The 24,951-nt window shown below is 39.2% G+C and overlaps 1 protein-coding gene across 1 annotated transcript in view; it reads left to right on the top strand.

Annotated features, from left to right (window-relative positions):
• Nucleotides 1-24,951, top strand: part of PALMD (palmdelphin) — a 50,967-nt gene that overhangs the window by 17,177 nt on the left and 8,839 nt on the right. The window contains exons 2-3 of the mRNA XM_047726934.1: nucleotides 934-1,014; nucleotides 7,179-7,303. Of these exons, the coding sequence (XP_047582890.1) occupies nucleotides 934-1,014; nucleotides 7,179-7,303 (206 nt within the window). The remainder of the gene's footprint in view (nucleotides 1-933; nucleotides 1,015-7,178; nucleotides 7,304-24,951) is intronic.

Genomic DNA, 24,951 nt, shown 5'->3' with positions numbered 1-24,951 from the left:
CTTAACTTTATTAAACAAATATTTAGAGAGTGTTATGCGTCAAACCCCATCCTAGGAAATTTGACATATATTTAATGCTCGTATCTTATGAAGTAGATTCCCTTATTATCCCCATTATTTCAGATGAGGTAATTGAGGCACAGAAAACCTAAGAATTTTGTCCAAGAACAAAGGCCTAGTAAATGGCAGAGCCAGAAATCAAACCCAGACTACATAGTACATATGCTATATTTTCTAAAAAGTACAACCACTGGGCATTAACGGTTATGCTTCCTGGGTTTTTTGAGGTAATGCAATTTAAATTTGGTAAAAGAAACCCCATCACCCCATGAAATTTTTTTTTAACTGGAGCTAAAAGCTCTCTTACTGTTAACAAGCATTATCTGAACCCTTTTTTCTCTATCTTAACATAGCAAGTTATACAAGGAGGAAACACTCCCACTTTCTAGCTTCCTAGTTTTCAAATGCTCTGTAGGCTAGCTATCCTGTTTTCCCACATAAGCAGACCTTTTACCCAGCAGTTTCTTCAGTCCTGTGCCAGGAACAGTCTTTCTCCTCACAGGGTTTCCTCAGACTTATTTCAAAATTCCCTCCTTAAAATTCACTTTTTCCATTGCATCACTCAGTAGCTCAATCTTGTTAGATTAATGGGGAAGAATTTTTTAAAGCGGACGGAGGAGAGTGGGGAAGGAAAGACATTGAAATATTTTCAAGTTCTCTTTGAAAAAGCACCTTCTATCGTTTTCCATCAGCAAAATGTTTTGAATGTCTCATTTTGCCCCCCTTCCCTTTGAAATACGAGTTTCCAAAGAAGCTTTCTACCAATGCCAGGAGCGTACCGCTGGCCAGTCATTCGGTAATGACGACAGCCCCAAGGAAACATATTTAAGCAAATTGAAAAAATAGATTACGCTGAAACTCCTTTTATTTCAGGATAAAAGAAAAATACAGGAAGAAATCTCACAGAAGCGTCTGAAAATAGAGGAAGAAAAACTAAAGCACCAGCATTTGAAGGTAATTTATGATTTTAATTTCATTTCAATGATTTTGTATTCAAATATCCTAATGGCACTCAAAATCTCTATAGTAAAGATGCTTTGGGAAGGAAAAAATTCGGCATAGTTTTACTAACACCCTAATAACCGTAGGGGAGGGCTGAGAAGCTAGTAATATTTGCATAGGAGATTAATATCTTCTGGTAAACATGCAGAAAACAAGTTTTTATTACTCTTATCCTTTATTACTGAATTTCCTCATTTTCTTGGGTAACCTTGAGAATTTAGCCTATTGGCCCCCTGAACACAGTCTTGCTTAAGATCCCTAGGGACCAATCCAGCTAGGAATTCCCTTTTGAAATAAACGAAAGGCCAGCTTTCCCCCAGGGGCTGCACAACAGACACTGTCTGGCCTGGTCAAGGATGTTAGTATTGAAAACTCAGTGCCATGAATCTAATATTGTTTGAGTATGTTTGGGGGGTTTTGTTTCCTTTTGCTTTGTTTTGTCTTGATAAACCATGAGATCATCACCAGAAATAAACCTCCATTTTTAAAATCAGACTTTACATATTCTTTGGGTGTGGTCATTTTGTAATTAAAGCACACTGAGTTTCAACATTTTATTATGTAGTTTCGCCACAGGAAACAGGAGGCCAAATGACAAACAGGAGGTCCTTGTGAACAGACCCAAGCAAGGAGCTACCTCTCTGGCAAGGCTGCTACCAACAGATTTAATGAATCCCTCAGTGAAACAATGTTGCACACTCATGGGGTCTACACACTTAGGTAAACGTTCCTAATTCAGCTGCTTCTAGCTTCTGATAGATCAAGTGACCTCCTCTGAAAAGAAACATCATTTAAGATTCCAATTAGCCCCAGTTCTCTAAATTCCGTTTGCCTGTTTGCTCCTATATAAATTGACATTTCCAATGTTTGATAGTTAATTTCAAAGTATAGTTAACCTGCTATCCTTGCAGTGGGCCACATTGAATTTACATGACACGTAGATAGAGCCAAGAAATGCAGTGTGTATAACCAGAATGATCAGTGAGGTTAAAACAAACTTTACCAAGTTATTTTGGTGGAAGTCAAGTCCAGGGGTGCCTGGGTGGCTCAGTGGGTTAAAGCCTCTGCCTTCAGCTCAGGTCATGATCCCAGGGTCCTGGGATCTAGCCCCACATCGGACTCTCTGCTCGGCGGGGAGCCTGCTTCCTCCTCTCTCTCTCTCTCTCTGTCTGGCTCTCTGCCTACTTGTGGTCTCTGTCTGTCAAATAAATAAATAAAATCTTTAAAAAAAAAAAAAAAGGCAAGTCCACAGTAATTGTTGAGCTGAGCCGTTTAACACCATAACCAGTGCTCGTTCTCTCTCTCCCTCATCTCTCTCTCTCTCTCTCTCTAGTACAAACACACCCACAGTTTGAGGCTCTCCATAAACTAATGACAGGTTCTGAGTAAATGGATAGCTCTCTGGCATTCAGGAATTGCTATCCTTGTCAAGCGGGTTGCCAAACAACAATAGAGCTCACAGTAGGAGAAAGGGTTAAATATCCCAAGTTCATTCTAGGAGGCAAGTTCCGCATAAGAAAACTCTGACTCTGACTCACTGAAAACTCCATTTCCGAGGTGGCACCTCTTTTCAATACTTGCCAAAGTCAGTCTAAAAAGTCATACATGAGGGACACCTGGGTGGCTCAGTCGTTAAGCATCTGCCTTCGGCAGGGTCCTGGGATTGAGCCCTGCATCGACCACAGGAAGCCTGCTTCTCCCTCTCACACTCCCCCTGCTTGTGTTCCCTCTCACTCTCTTCTCTCTCTCTGTCAAATAAATAAATAAAATCTTTATTTAAAAAAAAAAAAAAGTCCTACATGATCTTCCATATAGGTTTGCTTTCTGGAACCCAGGAGATTGTTTAATCCAATCCAAACAGAACATTTATAATGTTTTGGATTGCCGAACACTGTTGTGCAGATTGTGTACGGCACAAAAATACCCAAGAAAGCGGTGCTAAAACCTCTGCCTACACTCCCTTGGAACTGAGCACGCTGGCATAGGGCTGGTTCTAGTTGAAGGATAGCATTTCTTTTTCTCTGCACAAAGGTGCCATACATCTTCCCAAGCTGTGCCCTGAGCCAAAGGGGTGAGGGGAGAACCAGCAATTTTTTCTGATTTTCATATTAATACCACAGAGACTAACAGTGGTTCTGGAAGCTGTAGCCCTTCTGCCTGCAACCTAGTGGGGAACCCAGGATTAAATAAATAATTAGGACAAGTTAAGAGATGATTTTTTAAATTTAAGTAAGAATATAAGGAGTAACTCTTTAATCTGAAGTGGTCAAAGCAAGGCTATTAAAGGTGTGGGATTTCAGCTGAGTCTTAACCAATTGGTAGGATTTGTATGGGTGTATAGAGAGCCTTTGAGTAAAAAAAAAATTTATTAATTATTTATTACGTGTCAGGTACTAAGCAGGACACTAAGAACACACAATAAAGTTTGACCTAGGTCTTTACAATGATAACTGACCCAGAACCTTGAGATGACACAGAAACACCATGATGAGCCCTGCTTATTCAAGGCACAAAGAACAAAGGGAACACAGAGGAAAGAGTGGCTGTTTGCATCGTGTTTTACAGAAAATGGTAAGCTGGACCAAACAGGACCTAGGCACCATTATAAATGGGGCTCGGAAATGTGCAGAGGTGTTTTTTTAAACATCCATTTATTTATTTATTTATTCGAGAGAGAGAGAAGAGTGGGAGAGAGAGTCTGAAGCAGACTCCCTGCTGAGCATGGAGGGCCCCCCACGGGGCTCAATCTCACGACCCTGAGATCACGACCCGAGCTGAAACCAAGAGTCTGATGCTTAACCAGCTGTGCCTCCCAGAACCCAGAAATATTTTTAAAATTGATTCTACAATACCCTCACCAAGTCAGGAAAGCTCTATCGGCCCCTATAGTCACCAGATGTTCTTTGATGTTCCTCTTCATCCGTCTCCGGTCCACTGACTGTCCTCAGCACTTTCCTGATTGCCAAATATTTTGTTACACTTCAATGACACTTTAAACAACACAAACACAAACATTTACAAAGCTCTGCTCTGTGTCATTAGTACATACATTGCAAAATAAGAATAGTAACTCACTCATATTCTTTGGCTCTGGAACTGGGCAATCATACCAATGACATGCTGGAAAGGGAATTTCTGGGGACATGAGGAGCATTCTAACTTTCAAACATTTCTGAGATTTGTACACTATGTGTCTCCTTACCTAGTAACGTGATCACAGTCTGCCACCCAGAAACACAAACTACACTCAACTTAGAAAACTTTTCCGGAAGTCCATTTGATTCATGGTATGAAAAACTAATTTATTCTTTTTTTTTACTTTTTTTTTTTCAAGATTTTATTTATTTGAGAGAGAGAGAGAATGAAAAGGGAATGGAGGGGTGGGTCAGAGTTAGAGGCCAAGCAGGGAGCCTGATGCAGGACTCGATCCCGGGACTCCAGGATCTTGACCTGAACTGAGCCACCCAGGCACCCCAAAACTAATTTATTCTTAAAGTCCACTCTAAATGCTATATAAAATGCAAAGTTTTTTACAGAAAAACTTTCCATAAAAAAACTGCTCAAAGATCTATTACTGGCATGTCCTTATATTTTCATTTAGTTAATATGGCTTTTGAATCTGAATGTCGTTGTGGAACAGATTTTTCATCAACCTCATAGACCAAAGTACAAGTCTAAACAGTGACATAAAAACAAAATAACTATGTTTAAGTTGTTACAATATACGATTGTACCATATCATTTAAATGCACATCGAAATTATGTATTTTATATTCAGAGGCAAAGAGCTAATTCACAAATTCATTTTTTCATTTTACCTCTGGCAAAGTTCTCCGCCAGAGGTAAATGACAATTTGTGAATTATGAACAAAGTTTTATGAGGCCAAAATTAAAATTATTCTTGTTCCTAACCAGACTAAGAACACTTATATAAGACTATATATCAGACTATATATATATATATATAAAACACTTATATAAGACTACATAGGCCCAAGTTCACATAACACATCACCAGAATTAGTCTCTGCTCCCTGTAACTCAGCAATATAAGACCATCCCATCTAAATGTTTCTTTTTTTTTTTAAGAGTTTATTTATTTATTTGACAGACAGAGATCACAAGTAGGCAGAGAGGCAGGCAGAGAGAGGAGGAAGCAGGCTCCCTGCTGAGCAGAGAGCCCGATGTGGGGCTCGACCCCAGGACGCTGGGATCATGACCTGAGCCGAAAGGCAGAGGCTTTAACCCACCAAGCCACCCAGGTGCCCCCCATCTAAATGTTTCTTATAGTGATATGGATGTAAATGACTGAAACTGTCCTTGTAGGTGGTTTGTAAGGACTATAATTTACTTTGATAGGTGTCATCTGTCTTCTTTATTACACATTAGCTATCATCACATTCCATCAAATAAAAATATATTAGAATTAAGGTAAATTCTTAAAATGATAGTATACTAAGATTTTCTTGGCATCTTTGATCTCAAAGATAAATCTTGACCTTGATTAATAACATTTAACTGTGTCTGTGGGAGAGCATTTCTACAAACAGCCGAAGGGCTATAATTAAGGGTTAAGACAACACTGAAGGAGAGACTCCCTTGCTACAAACTTTTCTTATGGGGTGTGTTGTCCACATGCAATTGCTTGAAACTCTAAAAAGACCAACACAAATACAATGATCTAGGACAAGGTTCCTACTTGATCTAGTGGTTTTCAAACTGTGTTCTGTGCTTCCACAGGCTGCCAGGCCCCCTCATTGCTTCAACTAGAGCAATCCAGGTTGTATCAGTCCTACAAAGTGTAATTCCATATAATATATATTTGTAATCAATGTAACGCTTCTAATTGGTTTGAAAACCATTGCCTTACTTAAAATAGCCATCATTTGGTAATTACCTAGCACAATCAACGTTATTTGAATTTTGTTTAAAATTCAAAGGTATTTATATGCTAGTAGTATTAACCCCAGCACCCTTCTAAAAAAGTTCTCTTTACTCGCTCTCACTTTAATCATGCATCAGAGAAAGAATTCTCAGGAAATACAAAGCTCCCATTCTTCTCTCCTCACCACTTTAGATACAGTGAATCCCCAAAAGTAATTTTTGAACAAATAATTTACACAGGTAGATTATATAGGGAGAACAGTTTTCTCCAGGAAGAAAAGAAAAAATTCAAACTCTTTGGAAATAGTGTCTAACAGTTCCTATGTAAGACACGGATGGGATGCTAGCTAAGTTCCCTCCAAAATTTATACGTTTCTCATTTGCTTTAAGTCTTCTTAGGTTCAAGGTCCAGCATTGTAATCCTTTCATGCAAATTCAAGGGGACTTTTTTTTCCATGTGATAAAACATAAATATTTTTTGTTTTGTTAAAGTTGACAAAAATTCAACTCACCTGTATTTAGACAGATCAGTGAATTTCTGCACCACGTTATTGGAACAAGTCATTTAGGCGAAGCTTAGGTATCTGGAACCAGGTAGCTTCTCAGAAGAAAGAAGGGTATTGGGTAGGCAAAGTCATAAATGCTGACCACACCACTTAAGACCAACATTGAATTAGTTTAAGATACAATAGCAATTTCTTGTTTCGCCCACCATTTCAAATAATCCCCCCCCCAATTTTTTTGGAGCATTCGCCATACACTGTCATTGAGATGAATTAAAAAATGGCTTCAAGGAACATTTTACTTCAAAGACACAAGATGTACAACCATTAACCAAACAAATAATAGCTATCACATGATAAGGTCCCCGTACAACTGCTAGACATAGTGTCTATACACAGTGCTGCCTGATTCTGAGGAAAGAGAGTTCTCTGAGGGCGAGGATGGGGCTGTGGAAGGTATGGAGGGGAGAACAGAGATTTTCACAGAGAGGGAGGGACCTGAACCGGAACTTAAAAGAAAAATGGGATTTAGACACATAAAACTGTCTTTGGAAGGGGGTCACAAAGGGTGCAATGAAGGAAGACACCAGATTTATTCAGGCAAGGCAGTGAGAAAAAATAATTTCTCTTTACTCTGTCCACTATTAAAATTCATGAGATTTCAAAGCAGCCAGAGATTGTGGAAATTACTGACTGATATAAGAACATCTTTATGTTTCCTGATATCAGAAAAAAGCCTTAAGGGAGAAATGGCTTCTAGATGGAGTCAGCACCGGAAAAGAACAGGAAGAGATGAAGAAACAAAATCAACGAGACCAGCACCAGATCCAGGTTCTAGAACAAAGTATCCTCAGGTACGGCCCTCACTGGGCTACTCCACAACTTTTTTTATTTTGGCTTTGCCCATGTTGCATGTATAAGAGCCATTCTTATTTTTAGAGACATAATCAGATCTTCCATCTGGATTTTTAATAAAGACCAAGGCAACACCAAAAGGCAATGGAAATTTGACTATAAATATCCCCTATGCATAGCAACACAATATTTATTTTTTAAATACATATTAGTGACTTACCCAAAGTTCTCCAAGCCTATTTCCTCATCTATAAAATGGTTGTAGCGATATCTATCTTTTACAGTTGTTGAGCAAACGAAAAATAAATGTATTTTATATATTGTGGCTCAGCTACTGGCGCCTACCTGGCATATAACAGTGATCAAAAAACAGTCCTTGTTCACAGCCCCAACCCCCACTCTCGACAGGTGACAACTCAATGGGTGTGTTTATACTGTTCCTCCATCACCCCTCTCCCAAGCTGTCCCCAGTCACAACCATACTTTGGAAGAGAAGACACTGTAGGAATACTTCACTAGCATTTTCTCTCTTCTACTTCCCTAATCATTTGGTCATAGGTGTTGACTTCACTTCTTGATGTCGTTCCTTACCCATCACACAAAATCAGTCCAGAGTCAGCAACTTGCAACATAAGAAGGAAAGTTTTTAAATTGCCTTGACTTAAAAAGAGGTGACGGATGTGAAAAAAAATTGAAAAGCTGGAATAGAAGATGGGGTTATTAGTATTACCACAAAATATAGATAGCATGGAAGAAAGAGATGTGGGAAATGTCACAATCATTTTCTAACCTGTGCGTGGAAAAAAGATGGGATTTCTTGTGGTATGATAATGACAACAATTTAAACATAGGTAACTTTGAAACATAGGTAGCTTTCAAAATCTCACTCACTGCGAATTTGTTCTCTTTAGTGAGAACTATAAGAAAGACCTGGAAGTTGAAAATATCCCGTGGCTTTACGACCACATTCTGTCCATCCTCACCACATTCCATAGACAGATTGCATTAGGTCTCAAATTGACAACACGGAGAAAAGTTTCCTTTTTAAACTGATTCTCATTTTACTTGCCTCGTTTCATACACTCGTATATTTAAGAGCTAAAATCACTGATTATGTATTCTTATTGAGATGTTTTTTAAATTAACAATTCTTAAAAAGTTATGTTGTAATCATTGAAATGTTTACATTCATGAACCCTCAGTTGCTTGCTTAAAGAGAAGTGTTTCTGAAAAGCAGATAACAAATACTTTAAAAATAACTCAATAAATCAACTCTACAGTTTGGAAAACTTGATCCTGGTAAGGCGTCCCTTAGCAAGAGCTTCTAACCAAACTCTGGCTCAACTGATGATTCCTTTCTCATCACCAACATGGAACCCTTATATCTGAAGGACTTCTGAATTTAATCCCTGCACACCCTGCACTTTGCAAACACCTTCATGCTTCCCTTCAGAGCCCCCTGGTTAAGAGTCTTTGCTCCTACTGAACACCTACGACTTTCTCTGCACTTGATCATTGAAGTGGCGACATAGACTCAGACTCCATTAAGAAGTTTGGGTGGTGGGACGCCTGGGTGGCTCAGTTGGTTGAGCAGCTGCCTTCGGCTCAGGTCATGATCCCAAGTCCTGGGATCGAGTCCCACATCGGGCTCCTTGCTCAGCAGGGAGCCTGCTTCTCCCTCTGTCTCTGCCTGCCATTCTGTCTGCCTGCACTCGCTCTCTCTCTCTGGCAAATAAATAAAATCTTAAAAAAAAAAAAAAAAGAAGTTTGGGTGGCATTGCAAGTAATCCCAGAGAATTTACTAGGGATCTACTGATTGCCTTCGGACCTTGCCTGAATGCTCTGAGAAGCACCTAAGTTTCTACTAGTACTGACCGTGCTTTGCCTAGCTAGAGTACTTATCCGACCAAAAAAAAAAAAAAAAAAAAAAGAGGAGAAGGAGGAGCAGGAAGTAGAGAAACCATATTTACATATATCATCCCATTTAATCTTCATAACCCTGTGACAAAGTGTCATCATCGTCACTTTTTGCCCAGGGGTTGAAGTATTCCCACAATTAGGACGTGATGGATCAGAAACTAATTCATGTGACTTCCCGATGCTGCCAATAAAGTGACAGCTCACAGCATTCCAGACCACACACTATGGTCTGAGAAGCTATTATCTCTTCCGTGTCTTTATTTTTTTTTTTTTAAGATTTTATTTACTTATTTGACACACAGAGAGAGAAATCACAAGTAGGCAGAGAGGCAGGCAGAGAGAGAGGGGGAAGCAGGCTCCCTGCTGAGCAGAGAGCCTGATGTGGGGCTCCATCCCAGGACCCTGAGATCATGACCTGAGCGGAAGGCAGAAGCTTAACCCACTGAGCCACCCAGGCGCCCCTCTTCTGTGTCTTTAAAGCATGTTCGGTCCCTCGGTTCTCCTTTCTCCAAACAGCTCCTACCACACTCTGGATCTTCTTCCGTGTTGCTCTGATGTCTGTATTAAATTACCGGTTCCATATCTATACTCTACCCAATTTCTGGCATCTCATTATGACTTATTAGACTTTACTTTTCTTTATTTTTTTGTTTTAATTTAAATATAGTTGAATATATTATTATATTAGTTTCAAGTGTACAGCATCGTGATTCAACAGCCCTGTACGATACACAATGCTCACTATGATAAGTGTAGTCAACATTGGTCAACCATACACTGCTATTACGCTATTATTGACTGGATTCCCTATGCCTGGCTTTTCATTCCTGTGGCTTCACTGCAACCTTGTTTTAGATCTTCAGGGTGTCATTAACCATCAGGGATTCTTTATTAATACCAGACGATGTTAAGCCCCAAATATAAATAATAATAACACAAATGGTTATTTTTAAACGGCCTCGTGCAATTTGCAAAGCACTTGAACTTACATTACACCACTGAATTCTCACAGCAATCCCAGAAAGAAAGCAGTGACGCCTCCATGGCAGAGGTCGAAATAGGCTCAGAGAGGATAAGGGGATTAACGAAGGTCACAGAGTCATTAAAGGGTAAATTTGGGCCTCAAAGCAAGTCAGGCTCTGTGTTCTCCCACTATAGAACTAAAGAAGTATTCTCAAAATGCTAAAACCCCTAACACCTCATAGCAAATTGCTTTGTTTAAGGAATGGTCCTAAAAAGCTGTATTTGCAAAGAGTTAGTAAAGAATATGCATCGCTGTGACCCACGATGGCATGTTTGTCTGGTTGACAATGGGCAGGGAACAGAATGTTCTGAAGCAACACGGGGAGACACAAAGTATCTGTGCCTTGTCTGTATCATACAGCCTCTGCAGCCGCCCAGCATTAGAAAAATCACGTTGCCAAAGCCGCTTTATCTGTAACTGAACATTTTCTTCTCAGATCTTTCTAAAGCTGCTAAACTATCAGGTGCGTGTTGTTAAAGTCAATCTTACCCCCAAAACAACTGCCCACAGAGCCTCAGGAGCTTTTCTTAGCAGGTAAATAAAGTATATTTTCCAGTGAGCTCCAAGAAGCAACCCAGTCGACTGACAGACCAGGGAGCTGAACCATCCTCCTTCCCCGAGCAGGGAAAGCAGCCCAAAGCTTGGATGTGGTTTATCACTTGACTTGGGTGACTGCTCAAGGGTGACATTTGCCATCTGCCAGGCCTCTCAGCCAGAGGATAAGATTTTAATGGGAACATCAAAATAGAAACGTTGCTATTACCTCAGAGTCTGTAGCAGGGCCTGTCAGCCTCTGGAGTTTCCATCCCCCCTACTACTTACACGGTCTTGTGAGATGAACTGGAAGAGCGTGGCCTTTGGCCTTCAAATCCCTGTTCTGCCAACCATAAGGCATAGAAGCCTGGAAATGTTCTTCATCTCTTTGGGCCTCAGTTTCCTTGTTAATAATAGTGGGACCATGAGAGCGACTTCACAGGATGCTGTGAGTCAAGCAGCTTCCAGAGTGCCTGACACATGGTAGGTGTTCAAAAAATATTAGAGCCTGTTCCTTTTTAGGAGTCAAAATAATTAAAACTAGGACAGGGATGTTTATCTTTTGACCAAGATCTCTATTTCTTTATGGCAGTACAAAGAATCTTTTTCTTTGAGTAAACTGAGATCCCCACCCAACAAGGATTCCTCCCATTCGGACATAAATGATGGGTTTTCTTTATGGCTTGAAGACTGAAATGCTAATGACAGCAGTTAATTTTTTACAGAGTGTGTAGTTATAGACCAGGCACTGCGTTAAGCACTTCATATGGATTAGTTCTTTGAATTCTCACAACCACCTTATGAGGTAGATAACATTCAATAAATGAGAAAGATGACTTTTGTAGATCCTAACTTGTCTTGACTCATGTAACTAAAAAATTAAGACCCAGGATTTAAAATTTAATTAAGTCTTCATTATAAAAATAAATTATGTCCCAGATCCTGCAGACAAATTTCACATTAGTTCAATCCTGTAAATGCTACCCTTTTATAGCACTTTTCACTTCCAATCCATGCTATGATTTCACTTTCTTGCATTCATCATTTCATATAGACATTCAGATGACCCTGCCATATTGAGCACACTCAAAGTTCCCCTGACTCACACCTAATCTTTAAATAAAGCATGTCTGCTTATTCATCCTCTCATCTTTTCTTTCAGAGAGGCAACATTTCAGAAAATAAGTAGGTTTCCATGGTTTTTGTCTCAGAGACACATTCTTAGCTTTGGAACAATATTAGTGAGTATTTTGCTTGTTACCCTGATTAATGCCTTAGGAAGAAATGTTCCCAGGAGGAAAATGGTATTGAACATCTCCTTCTGAATCACTTTGCTTAAATAGAGTTTCAATTTGCCTCCCAAATGAGCCCTGTTCTTACTGTGACCAGTGAACCATTTACTTCCTGATTATAGGCACAGGTGCAAATTCAACACTGACTTCTCCGTCCAGACAGCATGTGCACACATTCATTGGCTGGCTTAGAAATCCTCTTCTGTCACATCTGTTGCTTTCCTCCATCTAATAGCCTACACCCAAAATGACCCCCCACCACCACAAGCACCCTCAGAAATATCCAAAGGAGCCATGTCGTTCACATTCTAGATTCCTCTTTCCTATACAGCTGCCCAACTGCTCTCCATGACTCCCTCTGCCAAAATGCCTTGCATCACGCTGCCCTCCAGACACTTGCTACTTTTTGAACTGTGTCCAAAGACCTCTGACTTTAATTGGAGCACAAAGAGCGCCTGACCGAAGTGCCATAAGCATAAAATGCAGAAGGTTAACTGCCAAGGAGAATGAGGCAAACGCACTGCCTTCCCTTTGAGAAGGATTATCTACTTATGATTAATGTTCTCTAGTAAGGATTTTTTTTTTCATAGTCCAAAGTACCCTTCTGACCCTTTGCCTTCCTTTAATGAGCTTTCATTTGTCTCCAAATGGTTAGGAAATGGCTGCCCATACGGTGCTAACAGTAAGCTGCATGAAGGAGTGGATTTCTCTGTGACTGTATGCCATGAGAAAATCTGAGGCACGGGCCATAACTGCAGCTACCACCACCCCCACATAAGTTAAGGGAAATTCCTCCACAAATGGAGATGCAGTATTAGGAAATGCATTCTGCTCACTATCATATAAAACAATAATCTACCCAGTTAACTCAAAAAAGTGCAGGCAAGATTCGATTTCAAAATGGATCCCAAAGGCCTGATGTAGAAATATAAAGGTTAAATGACTTTGTTGCTGGTTATAGTTTATCAAAGTTTATCTCATGATTTCTGTCCATATTGCACTCCTACCTGATGCTCGTATCTACCTGTGAAGGCCAGCTGTACCTTAATGAAACTAATGGTTCATCGAACAAAGCGAGGAAGGCTGCATGAAAAATAATCATATTCTAAATGTTTCTGCCTTCTTGCTCTGACCCAGCCAGCCGTAGCTAACATCACATTGTGGGAGAGAGAGACACAGTCTGCTCTTCTGTGACAATGCGAGAGAGAAGAGAAAGGGAAAGGAGGAAGAGAGAGAGAGAGAGAGAGAGAGGACCTAGCATTTGTTTCCTCTTCTTAAATTTGCTGTTGCTTAGAAACACTTAAGAAATGATTCTGAAGCAATTACATGAGTCAAAATCATTCCAAGCATGTTTTTCACTCTCCATATTTGACTAATTGGTTTATCAGGCTTGCAAGAATTCATCTGTTGTTGTTTTTAATTTCCCAGATATTCTGATAATTTTTAATTCAGGAGATTTTTTAATTTCACAAAAAGAGCAAAATAAATTAAATTTCCAGCAAAAATAAATAAATAAATAAAAAGGAAGAAATCTATCCCCAACCCCCACCAGAGAAAGCCTAGTACAATGCCTAGGACATAGTAGGAATACCTGTGACTACATATTTAATAATGAATGGAAAAATATGCATGATGGATGGTTGGATGAATGGACAGATGGATGGTTGGCTGAATGGATGGCCAGACTTGAAAATACCAACTATGAAAGTGACCAGCTAAAGACTACACAATGACTTAAACACTAAGCCACTAAAAAGGAAAGCCTTGAAAATCTTTTAAAAATAAAGAATAAGACCCAACTATCTTGAGTCAAGGGCAAAATTACATGACAGTTGTACCTCTGGTTTTTGAGGTCACTGTTCATGGCTCACCATCACTTTACTTTCTCACCCTTCCCCTCTTACATATGCTCTTTTATTTCCTTATTCCCCACCTTCTAGACTTCTCTGTTGTTCACACCTGCCAGTCTCATTCATAGGTTAGTAGAAATAAGGGTTAAATTCACATAGAATAAATACTCCCCCACAGTGGTAGGCCAAAATGTAGATTAGAATAATACCACTCCACTGAAGTTCAGTAATAACAGCTACCCTTTATGAAGCACATATTATGTCCTAAGAATTTTCTGAGAGTGACAATTCTCTGGGGGAAGTCTGATTGGCGTTATTTCACATATAAGGACACTAAAACACAGAAAGCTGTAAACCTAATAACAGTCAAGCCATGAGTCACACATAGATCTTTCTGACTGCAGACCCATTCCATCATGACTCACTCTGCTTGTTCTCGATTCAGTTCAATAAACATCTATAGAGAAGCCCCCACTTTGAACCCATCTTTATCTTCTAGAGGAGATTGAGAATCATAAGTGCATCAAAGCAACTATTAGTTACATTTACCTCTCTTTAGATCTTTTAACTTTTCAAAGAGATTTTACATTAATTATTTCATTCAAAACAACATTCAGAAACTTGAAACACAAATTTAAAACCATTAGTATGGATGTCATAAAACTTGGGCCGTGTTGACATGAGTCAAGAAGGAAGAAAGGAGTAAATGAACGAAGAAGAAAGTGGGAGGGCAGTTGGTTTCAGTGATCCATACTTCAGGTCATGGTCATAAGGAATGTTCAAAAGCAGAGAGCCTTTTGTATAACGTGCTACCAAAGGGCGTAGCCCTCCCATGGCCCAAGAGTGCCCCCCACCCCAGCTGCAGCCCCTTGGCTAAATTTATCAGCTCAGAAAGCTTCCACACCACACCCCTTGGAAAGCATCTTTTGTCTGCCACGAAGCAAGTGTCATTTAGTCCATTCAGACCACCCCAGGCAAACTGATCATTGTTGGTTATTCTATGTTATATTAAGGTTGGAAATTATATTTATTGGTCTTCAAATAATAGAGTTCTGTTCTTGGTATCAAATATGAACAATTCATACTAAAAGCAAAGCAAAAACGATTATTCGTGGCTGCTCTATAATACTGTGGGAGGCAAAGGCTAAGGGTTGCAAGGCACAAAGCCGGTCATTATTTCTGAGTAGGGAGAGTCAGTGGCTGTATACATCATTGGATATGTTTTGTCATTTCATAATATGGTGACAAGTGGTTTATTCACTAAAAATATTTTCTTCTACAACTTTTTTTTTTTTTAAAGAAGAAAGATTCCCCAAATCATGAATAAGCCTATTTGCAGCTAACTTGCCATGACCTAGTGATAACAGTATTTGAAGGTCACTTGGGAAACTCATGACACCTATGGAGAGGTCAATTTGAATTATTATTCAAATTATTTAACTCATTAAGTGTTTCGCATGTACAACAAGGCTCTTTACAGGCTCTAATTAAAAGCCACACATCCGGTTTCTGTCCTACCAGAACATTCAAGAAGCCCATAACTAACCAATCTGCCATACCACACCAACCTCCAGAGCGTGCATTTATTTGCATTAATTTGAAAATTATGTTTGTAATCTGCACATGAAAGTGGCTGATTCCCTGAAAACCAGTTTGGTTTCTTATTTTTTGTGGCAAATGAAACCCTTAATTTACAAAATATGATTCTGATTAAGAGGGTTTGCTTTTCTACTGAATTATTATTTTCTAACATTACCTGCCTACATGGCAGTTTCAAATCAGTATCATCTGCCCATGAGATAATTATTAATATTTGCCAAGTTATATTAGGAGATGAGATTCACCCATGCAAAAGCTGCTCGCATGTAACTATAAATTATTCAGCTTTTCTAAACATCTGCTCTCTTCCCAATTACCAGAGCAGACTGATACTTATTCAGTGTCACTGCAGGGCTAGCTCTCTGCCTCTTGTTATCTTGAAGTTGCTGTGTTGTAGTGCTCCTCCTGTTCTTAAATGCTTGGGATTAGAGACAACAGATCTGGCTCAGGGCATACTGGGTGTCGTACGCCAAATGCCCTTTAATTCTCTGGCATGCTTACGGATAACATGTGATTGTTTGCACTGGTGGGTTAGCTCTTCCTTATTAGATCCATGCCCTTTGGCAAAGGCAAATTCTTGTCCTATGCCTGTGCAGAGAAGTATTCTTAATCTTTTTTGATATACTTTTATTTCAGTTTGGTGAATAAAATGTGCCTGACATGTAGTAAGTGCTTTTAAACAGTGTGTTAAATGTTCCATGAAATTTACCAGACCCCTAGTTTTTAAAAATAAAACAAAGAAGCATACCTTCTACTAGACTACATGTTCTCAATTTTATGAGAAAATATAGTTTGATAATACTATGAAGCAAACTATCAAGATAAAATATCTTTAACCTCTGATCCATTAGTAATCACTTATTTGTCCATTACATATGATCAACACAGTGCAATCAAGATTACTGGGTTAGGGCACCTGGGTGGTTCAATGGGTTAAGCCTCTGCCTTTGGCTCAGGTCATGATCTCAGGGTCCTGGGATCAAGTCCCGCTTCGGGCTCTCTGCTCGGCAGGGAGCCTGCTTCCTCCTCTCTCTCTCTGCCTGCCTCTCTGCCTACTTGTGATCTCTCTCTGTCAAATAAATAAATAAAAATCTAAAAAAAAAAGTTCCTTTAAGATTACCGGGTTAAAGTCATTGTCTACATATACTCAATAGTATCTGTCACGATTCCAAAGCTATACATTTAACTGAGTTATGGTTAAAAAATAAGTAAAAAGATCTTTTTTTTATTGTAAACCATAGCCATTCAATAATAACTAGCTATAGTCCATATAAACCGTGTCAGATTTGATCATCTAGAAACTTATAAATTCCTTAACCGCTTTGCACAAAGCTGATTTATTTTTCTATTTTTACTGGCTAACTACCAGAAACGCAAGGTACTAATGAGTAATTTTGCAAATCAAAGAAAAAATATGGAAAAATCTCATCCAAGTGGTGACTCAAAGATTCATCCCCATAAGGCAATGCAATATTTAGTATACTGGTTTTGATGCTGTAAAAGATTCCATAAAAGCAATGGCTTAAACAAGACTAAAAAGTTCATTTCTCTCACACCCATAATAATTTTAGCAAGGGAAGAGGAGAAGCAATGTCCTATGAGATGATAAATGATAGAGAGACCCTGTTTCTTTCTGTCCCCTTGTTTGGCATCCTAAGCAATGCCCGTGATTAAATGGCCAAAGACAGCTCACCATCACCATGTTCACATTCCATTATAGGAAGGAGAGTATAAATGGAGGGCAAACAGTTCTATTTTAAAGATACGACCTGAAAATTGCAGAGGCCACTTCTGCTAATATCCTATTAGCCAGAATTTATTTACACGGCACCATTTAAATGCAAAAGAGACTGGGAAATGGCAGGATAGCTAGGGAAAGATATAAAACTCAAGGTGTTCTATTAGTAAAAAGAACAGAAGAAATGGATTGGGGTGAGGGGGAATTAGCTGGTTGTCAAAACAGACTGACCTATTATCTCATTTATAAAATAGATAACATTTGTTAAATAGACACCATCTCCATAAATATTATGAAAATTCTAATAATGCTGGAGTGTTATTTTGGTTTTCTGTCTAGAACTGTATTTTTAAAGACAGGTGTGTCCCTGAAGCTATAGTAAACTCACACTTGCTCCAAAATCATTGATATTAAAGTTGAAGATCAAATACCCAAATGGACTTGGTAGGTTTTCTTTATTGGAGTTGTCCTAGATGGTCCTCCTCTCCCTAGCAGAGTAGGAAGAGAAAAGGCTAACTACTACATTACCATCTAATTCTTCCACGTCGCACCCTGTGCTAGGGGCTTATAAACATGATTCCATTCACCTCCCAGAGACAACCTTTTGTGAACTCAATAAATAAGAAATTATGATTCACTAAATAAGATTCACTAAATAAGAAAACCAAAACTTGGTTGGGCTGAGTAAGTAAGCCAAGTGTGTTAGCTTTGGTTAACTTTGGGTTCACTTTCTTGTTTCCATGGGTAGAAGTGAAAACAAAAAAAGTAGACCTTCCCACAAAATAATCACAAATGTAGGTAAGCCACCAGCCACCTCCTGCTCTTCCAAGATTCTGTGGGAAAGAAAGGAAAGAGAATCTGCGCCCAAGGGAGGAGTCAAAGATTACAACTGCTCACCACTCAAGGATGCATTCAACATCTGATGGAAGCAAACACATTCTGAGAGCCTGTGAGTCCCCAAAGAAACTGGATCCTTCTTTGTCTAGCTTGGGGTGGGGCTGGTGAGGTGTTCCTAGCACGTCCATCAACTGGTTTCAGAGGTGTAACAGTGGTAGCACAACCTGGATGAAGTCCTGCTGATTCACACCATCCCAGAGAAGTGATTGTGGGGTGCTCTTTGGGTGCAGTACTTGCTTTTCATAAGACAGCATGGGCTCCCAAGAGGCAAACAGGTCATCAGTCCTTTCAAAGTATCTGGCTAAAGCCAGTCATAAACTTAATTTCAAACACAGCAGCAGTGATTACCTTCAAACTTCAGCTTTATAATCAAATTACATCAGCCAGCTTTTATTTAAGACCTATGACTTTGAACAACAGTTTTGTGCCTGAAAAAAGAAAGGCTCTCTATAAAGTGCCTACAGCTGAGGGAAACCTCAGACTCTGAAAGAGACTGTTCTAAGAACTTCTACCAAAAATCCAAACTCAAGCAGCCAAAAAAAGAAAAGAAAAGAAAGGATAGAGAAGGAAGGAAGGAAGGAAGAAGGAGACAAAGTCTTGACTTTAATCCTGTTCTGACTGTCCGCTAAGCAGAAAAATTCCTAGTATAACATAGTGACCCTAATGAAGGCCAGGACAGAAATATTATCTTTATATGTAATGAGTCAACACTTTTACATGTGGGTGGACCCCAGCTTGAATGTCAATCTTCTCTCTTTATTATGAAAGGAAATAAGAAATCCTTTTACACTGCTTTGCAAAATGAATGTTGCATCTAAGTTCACAAGAATCCACTTTTTAAAGTTGTGTTCCCATAGTGGTTAATTAGAAAGTTGTTAAAAGCTCAGACTGTCGGGGCAGATTTGATTTCAAATTCTGCGATGCAACAAGCCACCTGTAAGCCTTCAGGCCAGTTGCCTGTCTAGGTACCCTGCTTGCTCATCTGTCAAATGGAACTAATAATGGTGCTCCAGGGGGCTGTTGGGAGGACTAATTAGGACAATGCCTGATACAGTGTAGGTACTCAGTACATTTTAGAGCTTGTTATAATTACCAGCAAATAAAATGATGGAAGTTAGGATGTAAATCTCCCGAGTTCTGGACTTTTGGGCCCCAGTGGCAAACTTCAGTAGGTTATTAGTCCTTGTTAACCGCCCCCCAAAACTGAAAGAGATGAATGGACACTTAGCAGCGAAAAATTGCCTTCTGAAATCACCCCTTCTTGATGCATCCAGCATTTATGCATTGTCCTTTTTCTAAGACAAAAAATTACATGTTGAAATTGGATTGGGGACATTATTTTGTGATGATTAAGGGAGGTTATTACTAGAACAGCGCACGAAATGAAAGCTACCTGCTTTCACCTACGGAGCTCTTGAAAATAACCCTATTTTTTCCCAGCAAATAGGCAAGTAGAAGAAAGATTCCAATAATGGATAGCATTACAAATCCTTTTCCATGTACTCTGCTTATCTACATTGGCACATGATGCCTGCCCACCATCTCTCAGAAATTGTGAGAGGTGCTAACTCATCCATCAGGCTCCGCCTAACAGCCCAGGAGGTACAAAGAAGGATATTTCTCTTTCTCCACCGGCCTGTTTCTCGTCAAACTGAATCAGCATTTCTGGGAGCTCAATTCCCATTCAGAAAGGTAATACCTTTTAAAGGCGGGCATGGTGGCACTTATGGAAATTCTAACCCACCTGCTGAGAGATAAGCAGGTGAAGGTCAGAAAATTATCCCCTAGTGACCTTCCCAAAAGCTTTCCATGTACAAAAGAGTTTTACATATATATAAATTTATATTTTGTATATAAAACTAAAACCTCATATATAGACACAAAAGTATGTTTTTGTATGTGTGTAATATGATGAGCTTACAAACACACATATATATATATATACACTCATGCAGATATATATACACACACAAATTTCCCCAGTACTTGATTTATACTTGCTAAATTTTTGTCTCTACCCAAAACTTTTGGAAAAGGATTAAATATAAGTCCCTTATTTAAGCTCCAAATTCTTTTTGAGCTTTAAATCAAGCTTGAATATCCTCTTCACTATGAATGGTCACTGAGCCAGAAGAAAATCAATAAATGCATAGATAGATATAGATACAGAGAAATTTGAAAAGAAAATGAACCCAAACGGTAATTTTAAATGAAAATAAGGCTGATTAAATTCTATTCAACAAATACTAGTTTGGATTCCATATTATAGCTATATGGAAAAGAGAAATAATGGCAAGAAAGTAAAAATATCAGAGAAATTGATATTTTTAAAATCCCTTATGAAGCATGTGTCAAGCACCTACCAGCACCTGTCAAGGCTCTCTCAACCTCAGCACCATTGACACTTTGGACCAGAGAAGTCTTTGTCATGAAGGAGAGTTCTGTGCCTCCTAGGATGTTTAGCAGGGTCCCTGGTGTCTGCCGACCAGATGCCAGTAGCAAGTCTTCAAGTTATGAAAACCAACATGTCTCCAGCATTGCCAGATGTCCTTGGTGGGAATATCACTGTTAGTTGAGACCCACCATGCTACATACACAAAAATAGTGTCTACATACCAGCTGCAATTTTTGTGGGGGGGGGGGGGTTGTTTTGTTTTGTGAGGTATTTTTAGGATTTTATTTATTTGTCAGAGAGCGAGAGAGAGCACAATCGGGGGGAGCATCAGGCAGAGGGAGAAGTAGGCTCCTGATCCCAGGACTCTGGGATCATGACCTGAGCCAAAGGCAGATGCTTAACCAACTGAACCACCCAGGCCCCCTGAAATTTTTGTTTTATGTTCTTTAAGAACAGGCAATCCTCAGAAACTTGGTGCATTATCTAGTGTGGATCTCCTTAGATCTCCTCTTCTTCCATTGCCAGACTGCTATAGTGCCTTCCCTGGGAGAGGGAGGCCAGCAGCAGCCAGGTACTTGCTCTGTTACTCTTTTCTGGGTTTCTGATCACTTCCACTGGCATGGTGAGCTGTCAGAAAGCTCTTCTGGAGGAACAAATCCTAATATTTATATTTGGATGTTACTTATTTTGTTCACAAATAATATACAGAAGTAACAAATCAACATATAAAAATGGGATATAGAGTTTTGCGTTGAAGTGAGAATTTTAGGAAATGCTCTGTATCAGTAAGCATTTCCTGTAGAGGTTTGTGATTCTAAGCAATTAGCACCAAGAAGCTTCCTTTTTATGCGATTTAACTGACAGTTGGCTGTGACTAAATGATAAAGAACAGAAAGAGGGTGTTTGTTTGTTTCTGTTTGGTTTTCATAAACAGATGTGTCATCTGACTGCAACCTCATATTAATACGTCTTTCACCCAGTGACTTGAAAACCTTCAGAAACATTCATTAGCAGATACTTTGATGAGGTTAGCAGGCTTTCAACCTCATACTCCTACCTTATTAGTCTAAAGACATCCATGAAAATCACATCTCTTTATATTACCCATGGGCCTCTCTACAGTGGAAAACACTACAAATACCAGTGTCTTTCTAAGTCCCTGAGATGTAATTGGCCAAACAGATCCAGAATCTGTCTCTGTTCTCCACCTATGGAAAGGGGCAAAAACAGGAAGAAACTAGCATTTGCTGAATACTTGCTATTTCTTTTATTCTTTATTATACCCTGTGAACTAGTAATATTGCCCAGATCTCTAAATGCTTAATTGCTCCAGGATTCAGCCCTTGGTCACCCTGTCTTTCTAGGAAATCTTATCCATTCCTATAGCCATAAATATGAACTCCCAGATTTATTTCCTTTAAGATTTTACTTATTTGAGAGAGCAAGCACGAGTAGGGGGTCAGAGGTGGAGGAAGAGGGAGAAGCGGACTCCCCACTGAGCAGGAAGCACCATTCGGGGCTCAATCCCAGGATCCTAGGATCATGATCTGAGCAGAAGGCAGACACTTAACAGATTGAGCCACCCAGGTGCCCCACTAACTCCCAAATGTATAATCAAACCCAGACTTCTCTGAGCTCCTGACTTTTATATCTAGCTGTTTTCTCATGTCACCATTGACATAATTAATTAATTAATTGATTAATTAAAATTAATTTTTAAAACTATGGCCAAGGACAAAATTTAGTCCTGGCCTAATTAATTGTTAATTAATTTTAGTTGACAAAATAGACGCTGAACAAATATTTTTGAATGAATGAATGAATGAATATAATGAGGCTTAGCAAGGTCTGCTGACTTGTCTAGGGTCACATGGTAAGCTGGAAGATGAACCAGTATTTTAACCCTGGTCCATTGGTTCCACAGGTGAATCCTACAGTCCAAGAGCTACTTGCCGCAATGATTTGAACAGCCTCATTTTCTACTCAAAGGTCCTCATTAGACTGTCTCAAACATGCTATTGGGTAAAGGACCCTGTGAGACAAGATGTAGAAGGAGAAAGAAACACAGCATATGGCAGAAAACCTTTAATAATTATATCATAATAACACTTAACATCTGATATCAATCATATACATCACCTCTTCTTAGCTTCACCAAATTTCTGTATAAAGTAAGGCAGATACCATATTCTCATTGTATATGTTACAAAACCAAGTTTCAGGGAGGTTAAAGGAAATGGTTCTCAAAAGTGGTGAAGAGCAGAAACAGAATCATCCAGATCTATCGCTTTTAGTATAGACCTTTCCATTCTCCCAACCAACATGCATGCCCACAACTCTACTGATGGACAGACATGCTACCATGGATGGAGATAGATTTTTTTTTATAAAAATTTATTTAAATTCAATCAGTTAATATATAGTGTATCATTAGTTTCTAATATAGAGTTCAGACATCATCATCCATTGCATATAACACCGAGTGTTCATTACATCATGTGCCCTCCTTAATGCCTACCATGCAGTTACCCCATCCCTGCAACCCTCAGTTTGTTTCCTATAGTTAAGAGTCTCTTATGGTTTGTCTCCCTCTATGACTTCATGTTATTTTATTTTCCTCTCCTTCCCCTATGATCCTCTGCTTTGTTTCTTAAATTCCACATAGGAGTGAAACCATATGATAATTGTTTTTCTCTGATTGACTTATTTCACTTAGCATAATACCCTCCAGTTCCATCCACATTGATGTAAATGGTGAGATTTCATCTTTTTTAGTGACTGAGTAATATTCCCTTATATAATATACCACATCTTCTTTATCCATCCATCTGTCAGTGGAAATCTGGGCTCTTTCCACAGTTTGGCTATTGTAGACATTGCTCCTATAAACACTTGGGTGCAGGTGCCCCTTCAGATCACTACATTTGTATCTCTGGGGTAAATACCTAGTAGTACAATTGCTGGGTCATAGGGAGCTCTATTTTTAATTTCTTAAGGAAACTCCATCCTGTTTTCTAGAATGGCTGCACCAGCTTGCATTCCCACAAATAGTACAGGAGGGTTCCCCTTTCTCTACATCCTCACCAACATTTGTTGTTTCCTGATTTGTTAATTTTAGCCATTCTGACAAGATTGAAGTGGTATCTCACTGTGGTTTTGATTTGTATTTCCCAGGTGCTGAGTGATGTTGACATTTTTTTCTTGTGTCTGCTGGTCATTTTTGTATCTTCTTTGGAGAAATGTCTGTTCATGTCTTCTGCCCATTTCTTGACTAGATTATTTGGGGTTTGGATGCTGAGTTTGATAAGTTCTTTATAGTTCTTGGATACTCGCCATTTATCTGATAAGACATCTGCAAATATCTTCTCCCATTCAGTAAGTTGTCTTTTGGTTTTGTCAACTATTTCCTTTGCTGTGCAAAAGCTTTTTATCTTGATGAAGTTCCAGTACTTCATTTTGCTTCTTTTTCTCTTCCTTTGGAGATATGTCTAGCAAGAAGTTGCTACAGCCGAGGTCATAGATGTTGCTGCCTGTGTTCTCCTCTAGGATTTTGATGGATTCCTGTCTCATATTTAGGTCTTTCATCCATTTTGAATTTATCTTTGTGTATGGTGTAAGAAAATGGCCCAGTTTCATTCTTCTACATGTGGCTGTCCATTTTTTCCAATATCTTTGAAGAAACGTTTTTCCATTAGATATTCTTTCCTGCTTTGTTGAAGATCAGTTGACCATAAAGTTGAGAGTCCATTTCTGAGTTCTCTGTTCTGTTCCATTGATCTATAGGATAACAATCACACCTCAGTAACTTCTAAGAAAACAAAAGTACTACATTTTACCTGGAGTTCTATGATAAATGAGAAATCTTCCTCAGTTACAAATAGCCAAACACCAATGGCCAGAGGCAGCAGGAAAGTCAGAATTTTGAAGCTCAAGCAATGAGTAAGAGAATAGTCAAGCAGACCATATCTTCATCTCTTACTGATGTGACAATAGCACAAGATTTTTGAACTCCCAGATCCATAATCATCTTAAAGAAGGAAGTCAAGAAAACTGACAATTATCATAGCAGATGTGAATACCCGTGGCTCTCACCTCCTGGACTAGTTGCTCTGCCTAATCAGCCATCCCCAGAGGCAGCTGACGTTGGAGTTTAGGGCATTTGGCTGAGAAACTATGCATATGTCGTGGTAGCCAAGGGTCAGCCTTACTAATTTCATGAGTGCCAGTGCCTGTATGTTTTTATACAGGACAGAATTCATGACAACACACCCCGATGTTAACTTGAATCAGATATGCAGCTGCACTCTGGTCAAGATTCCAGCTCAGAATGTTTGCGACAGTCCAATTTCAAATGTCTGTTTCTTTGTCCTTATAAGTTCCCTTACATTTCATCAGGCC

The sequence above is a fragment of the Lutra lutra genome, chromosome 4, assembly GCF_902655055.1.
Source record: "Lutra lutra chromosome 4, mLutLut1.2, whole genome shotgun sequence".
NCBI lineage: Eukaryota > Metazoa > Chordata > Mammalia > Carnivora > Mustelidae > Lutra > Lutra lutra.
The sequence above is the reverse complement of the archived record's forward strand: the minus strand, read 5'-3'. Positions and strand labels throughout refer to the sequence as shown.